The 6963-nt window shown below is 31.4% G+C and overlaps 1 protein-coding gene across 1 annotated transcript; it reads left to right on the top strand.

Annotated features, from left to right (window-relative positions):
* The first annotated feature begins 5073 nt into the window (after nt 1–5073).
* LOC125871037 (non-specific lipid-transfer protein 1-like) lies at nt 5074–6649 on the top strand. Its single transcript, XM_049551622.1, has 2 exons — nt 5074–5485; nt 6339–6649. The coding sequence occupies exons 1-2, from the start codon at nt 5163–5165 to the stop codon at nt 6346–6348; spliced, it is 333 nt and encodes a 110-aa protein (XP_049407579.1). The 5' UTR covers nt 5074–5162; the 3' UTR covers nt 6349–6649.
* Nucleotides 6650–6963: the final 314 nt, after the last annotated feature.

Here is a 6963-nt window from a genome sequence, read left to right as displayed (position 1 = left end):
GTCTATGCTAAAAAGCACTAAGGAATCATCTAAAAAGTATGACCCTTTTCTACCCATGTTGGCTACACGGTTTATGGGGGCTGTGAGTTGTCTGAACTCTCCCCTATATCGGTGCTCAATACTACTCCCAAAATATAACTAGCTCATATGTTTAAAGACATAACTATTTCTGTGGTTTGAGATAATTGTTCAAAACTAGCACAAAGGCTCTCTAGGAAATCAGTGTTTCCTCTATTTCTTAAATATGAAAGGATTTTCTCTTTACTGAAAACTAGCTCAAAGGCTCTTTTGGAAATCGGTGTTTCCTTTATTGATTTGATTAAATATGAAAACATTTACTCTTTGGGAATACGTAGTCCCCATATACTCTTTTAAAGAAATGAACTTCACTCTTTACTCTTTACTTAACTCAAAACTCAAGTTTAAGGCATTTGTAAAAAAATTCTTAAAATATGGTTCATGCTGAATTAAAGGCGTGAACGACAAGGTTTTCAATAACCATGGATAGAACTCAATACTTGGAACTCAACAACTTCAATAATACTACTCATTTCAAGAATGCTCAATTCAGAGGGTTCATACGAAATTATGAGCATGAACTACTCAACTCAAGGACTCAAAGATACTTCTCATCTCAAGACTGCTCGATTTATAGGGTTCATGCGGAGTTCTGGGAATGAACAACTCAACTCAAAGGCTTCATGGGTAACATGTAGTAGTATCATGATTAGAAATATAATCTCAAAGGGGTTAAGAACTGAATACTCAAGACATAGAACTTGAAGATACTACTCCTCTCAAAGGTACTCAACTGATAGAGTTCATGCGGAAGTTAAGGGCATGAACGACTCGACTGAACGACTAAAATATCAATAAGTAACTTATGTATACGACTCTTCTAAATCTCATACTTACTTCCTCAAAACTTATCCCAAATCGATAGTTGATCACAACGGATTCACAATTGAAATCAAAGACTTTCTTGAAACTCTATTCTTAACTCTCTCTTGAATGTGAATTATGAATTCAAGAGTTATGTTTCATGATATGAAGGATCTCGTGATGATAAAGTAGATTCATGAATACATTCTCCGCACTCTCATACTCACTTGCTCGAGTCTTGAAACAAGTTATTAGAAATTGTAGAAGACTCCTCAAAAGACTCAAAGGGACTTTCTTCGAATGTTCAAAAGAACTCTCAAGACTGAACTCTTAACTCTACCTTGAATGTTGAATTATGAATTATGAATTCAAGGTTATTATTCATTTTATGAATGATTTCTAGGTGTTTAGAAGTAGTTTAGAGTGTTAAGAATAAAAAATGAGTGAAGGTACACTTTAAAAGAACTCAAACAGAGTAACCGACTGCAAACTGGACGGGGTAGGAGACCCTGGCACACTGAGTGACATGGGTCGCCAGCCCCTAAACTACAGAACATAATTTGGGGCGCACTGGCTGGCGCGGCGTGCCAGGCCCCAACCCAGAAAACCTAACGAATTTCTTTTCTCGTTTTCTCACCCTAACTCGCCTAGAATCGAACGGTTTCTTCCCCAATAACTTGGATTTGATTACTCAACATAAGTACACTCTAATACACTCAATATAGCCCTCAAAACACTCACTTTCATCTTAAGAATTCATCAAAACCCCAACAAAACAAGATCTAGAATGAACTTCAAGAACACTTATCAAGAACTTTAATCCTTCAACTTCAAGAATGAAATTTGCGATGAAAATAACATGATTTCCATGTGGAAGAACAAACCCAACATTATGGAAGCTTACATACCTCTTAGGAATCAAACCCATCACAAAAATTCGCAACAAAACTCAAGAACCTCGACAAACACCTTGATCCTCTCCTCTTTTCTCTTCTTTTTCTCTTCTTGAACTCTCAACTAAAATCCTAGGCATATATTAGGATTGTAAAATTTAACCTAATAGGATTAGACACTTAAAACCTTACTAAAAATGAATTAAATCTGATTGGGTAAGGAAAAGAGCAAAATACCCCTTACTATTTTCGGGTAACTTTCCTTATTTGGACAGCTTGACTTCCAAAGGGTATATATCACTCATCCAACCTTGAAACTTAGCAAACTCGGTGGCGTTGGAAAGACAATTCAAAGACCTTCCATTTGGTACCTTGTAGCCCACCAAATTCATCTTGTAATGAGAGTTAATATTGTTTGAATTTGACCCAAAACTTAAAGAAACTTAGGAATGATTTGAATGAATTCTCTTTAGTTCTTCTTGGAACTCTAGGTGCTACATCTAGTGACTTTAGCACTCAAGAAATTCAAATTTCCTCGGTAAAATCTTACTCACAACGAAGGATGGTTTGAGTTTTAGTTTGAATTTTTTTTTTGGGGTATTATAGTTAATCCAAGTAAAATTATGTATAGAAATGCAACCGCTAAAGAATTTTTCAACTCAACTTTGTGTTAGAGGGTTCTTATAACCTTAATTCATCTCCAAATCTTTTTACACACTAACAAATTGACCTCAGTAACTATATAAAAATTAGAATCCTCAAATATGAATCTACGCACATACGAGAAATGATTCGGTCTTAGCTTAGAATTTGTGAGGTGTTACCAATTGGAGATATTTCTCCTCTTTCAATGTGGCGCAATATGGTCATTCTAACAAAAACACTAAGGGTCCGTTTGAAAACACTTAGATAATTGAAATTGATGTAATTACCAGGGTTGTAATTACCATCCTAACAATTATGTAGCGTAGTAATTCCATTGATCTGTTTGTTTGCCATAGTGTAATTAAAGTGTAATTACAAATGTATTGTTTGGTTGCACAATTGCAATCATAAGATTATAATAAATTTTAAGAATAAAAGTTAATTATCTAAAATTATAAATTTATATTAGACATATAAGAGACTTTTTTAGATAATATTGAGTTAAATGTTTAAAATATATATTGTCTTTTGAAAATATATTAATCAACAGACACATGTTCTTAACTAATATTATAAAAAAAAAATTGATTTGTGTTTTTCAAATTAGTATATATTAATTAAATTAATAATAAAAATTTAAAGTACAAGATTTCTATGCACATCATAAAATACATATTTACAAAAAGATCAATATTATAAATATAATGTCATAAATTTTTGACAAGAGGATAATTTATCAAGTCTAATTAAAGAAAAAATAACTTGCAATGTGAAAAATCAAGTCAATACTACTAAAACAAATGAAATGAAAATACATAAGTTCTAAATTCGAAAAGAAATTTAATATAATACTCTTATGTCAAATTTCAACATTAGTTACACAAATGTGATTTTAAAGTAAAGAAAAACATAAATCTATAACTTTATTCAACATTGAATTTTCCTTCAATTTAAAAAATAGAACACTAACAAATTTATGCTAATGAAAAAAAAATATAGCACAAATAAATAAAATAGATAATACGAAAATCACATGGAATCACAAGAAGCAAAAGCTAAGAATGAGAGGGAAATAAAATATAAATAATAGAAAATTTAAAATTATTTTCCGAATAATAATGATAAATTTAAAATAATAGAGCTAAAAATAAATTAAAAAAATAAAAAGAAGAAATTAAAATTACTCAACTAGTAATTGTATCGGGTAATTACCAACAATTCACAGCTCCTCCCTGAAAATTGGAGAGCGTAATTACCCCTATCAATTACACCTAATTACCTGCTAATCATGTAATTATATAGCCAATCATATATGTCGAACAGTATAATTAAACAGATACACCAAATTCAATTACCAGAGTGACTTTCCAAACATGACGTAACTGGAAAGGAGGTGAAGATAAGCCGTTGGCCAGGGCCAAACACCGATAGATGGAGTGGTAAAATATATAGGAGCGAGGATGACGATAGTCATTATTGAGGTAGCACAACGTACAAGTGCAATCTATCGTTGATTTGATCGTACTGTGGAGTGGACCTTCCTTTTTTTTGCTTCCTCTTATTGAATTGCATTAATAGTTTTTCTACCAAGTAAGAATGGTATTCTTTTTCTTGAGAATTAGGGAAGAGAACAGGAGGAGGGGGGAGGGGGAGGAAAAGTAGTAAGTAGAAGGATTCAATTTCCAAACAGAGCTAAGTATAAAGTTCTCTTACATCATTTCGCCTAAATTATAACTCATTAAAAATAAGTTTCTCCTTTTAATGGAGTTGGTTATAGATAGATATTAATTAAGATTTAATAGATAGTAATGGATGTTTTTATAAAATGTAAAAGTTTGGGATAATTTTAAATTTTTTAAAACTGCTCAAATGCTAGAATTTGGCCTAAATTTTAGTTTTTTCTAGATTTGCTAGATATATTTGCCAAGAAACGACAAGTTATATGACCAAACACTAGTTACTAATTTTTTTCATAATATAATTATTGCCAAGCCACACCAAAGCAGTTTTCAGTTCTATAGTTTTTCTCTCTTAAATTTTTCCACTTTTAATATTTCATTGATTCAAGTTTGTACTTTAGTTTTGATGATTTTCTCCAATAAAAGATATTTTATTAAATTAACTCCTCGAAATTATTATGATAGTAGCAACGGAGACATATTGGCTCCATTTTAACTTACATATTGTCTTCTTAGTTTTACAGTCATTAATTGAATTGAGAATATATATATTGGTATTGGTTAATATTTACTTAGGAGAACATACGTGGAAACATTTGTCAAATGAATAAATAATGATTTTGTAATTCTTTGAGTTGTTTAAGAAATATGGTGCAAAATTGAGTGAGTAATGAGATGAAAACAAAATATAATACTAGCGCTAATGATTAATCAAGATAAAACAAAGCTATGGTTTCACCTCTTGGAAATGGAGCTTAGGGGTAAAACACTTTTTAAATAAATACAAGTCCGTACAGAATTTGATATCGAGATCTCTAATTAAAAATGAAGTAATACTTACTGTAATCATCTATGCCAACTACTTCCCTTCAATGCAATTCCCCTAATTTCAAAGCATTAAACATAACTCAACTACCAATTAATAAATACTCCAATCAAATTCAAATTTTTCTACCTATAAAAATCCCAATTAGGTCTCAGTGTATTTTGCACCCAACACTTGTGTACTCTTCGTTAAATAATTTACTATATATTTCATATCTTTCTTTCCACATCTTATTCAATGGCTGGAAAAATTGCATGTTTTGTGGTATTGTGCATGGTGATAGCCCATACCGAAGCCCTAAACTGTGGGCAAGTGACGAGCTTTATAATCCCGTGCCTTGGTTACCTTAGAAACACTGCACCTTTAGGAGGTTGTTGCGATGGAGTTAGGAATTTGGCGAGTGCCGCAAAGAGCACACCAGATCGTAAAACTGCCTGCACTTGCCTTAAATCAGCAGCGGGTGCTATTTCAGGAATCAATTACAGCAAAGCTGCTGGTCTTCCTTCCACTTGTGGCGTCAACATTCCCTATAAGATCAGTCCTTCCACTGACTGCTCCAAGTATACCTTTATCAAATCCTCTCATATCATTCTTTTTTTTATAATATATAAATATGGTCTTTAACTCAACTTAATTTCTCCAATTTTGAGTGTGCACAAGTAGATCAGACGTTTGAACTTGTATAAAATTGAACAAGTGGACACATGGACATGGGTTCTACATGACATAATACATGTAGGACATCACGTAGGATGCCAATTGTCATGTAGGATGTGTGTATAAATTTATTTGTTTAACTTTATACAAGTTTAAGTGTTTACTTATGCATGCTTAAGGTTGGAGGGCTTTACTGTGAGTTGAGCTCAAGTTAAAGGGTATATTTATGTATTATACATAAATAAAATGCTTACTTTTCACGTCACTTTTTAAATTATTCTCCTAGAAAAAAGTAAAGTAGTTAAGAACCCCACTGGATGAAGGCTAACATGGAAAAACGTCGACAACAATTTTCTTGAAATTTGTATAGTTTACTTAATTGGACTATAAAAAGAGTTTCAACAATTCACATGATATTAACTAGAATTCCAATTCCAACATCTTATTTTATCGCTAATGGAGTAATATATATTCTTATAACTATTAAAAATGTTAGGCATGTTTAAAACCCAAAGTCTAAGGTAATTTTTTGGTATATGCCAATAATCTTTCTTTTATTCTTAAAATTTTATGTTTTATCAAATGCTGTAATATATAATAGTTGAAAGGGTATTATCTAGTTGTTCTTTCTAAGCAAATTGCTTCACTGTTAATTTAGTGCTAATTTACTTTAATGTTTCTTAACAATTTATATATATATAGGACCATATTATGAGATATAGTATTAATGTTTGGTGGTTCAATTTTGTGATGCAGGGTCACCTAAGGTTGATAATAGTCAATTTTACACCGCACAATTTGGTACAAGTGCAATTATTATGAGGAGAAGAATAATCTGTGGTCATCTTTGATCCTACTTTATGGATCAATTTGTGTTTTGTTGCATCTCTTGTTGTCACTTTCATTTTGTCTTTTGGTATGTCCCATTGAAGTTATTACCCACTCTAGTCTAGTATTACTAATAATAATAATATTGTGTCAAATTGTTTGTTGTATTACGGATCCTACTTATATGGATCCATACATCTATCTTTATTTGAATTTCATCGTTATAATTACTCGTCTTGCATTTTTCTTTCATTATCATTTCCATTTGGTTTTCAAGTTTCTCATATATGAATGGCCTCCTAATTTGAACAATTAATAATCATATGCTATGTTGCAAAGGTAATGGAAAAATCAATTAATGACTAGGTGGATTGGGGACATCATTGTTTATCTGAAAATTGATATAGTTGAATTTGCCACGAAGTTAAGAAAACGTGGATCGATTTAACTTGTAAATTGGAGATTATGCAATTAGATCTATATATATGTTGTTAAATAAGCTAATAAAGTAATTTAGTAAATGAATGGAACGGTAAAATCCAAGTATTCTTGC

The sequence above is a fragment of the Solanum stenotomum genome, chromosome 7, assembly GCF_019186545.1.
Source record: "Solanum stenotomum isolate F172 chromosome 7, ASM1918654v1, whole genome shotgun sequence".
Classification (NCBI taxonomy): Eukaryota; Viridiplantae; Streptophyta; class Magnoliopsida; order Solanales; family Solanaceae; genus Solanum; species Solanum stenotomum.
Note: the sequence above shows the minus strand (reverse complement) of the source record. Positions and strands in the feature narration are given on the sequence as shown.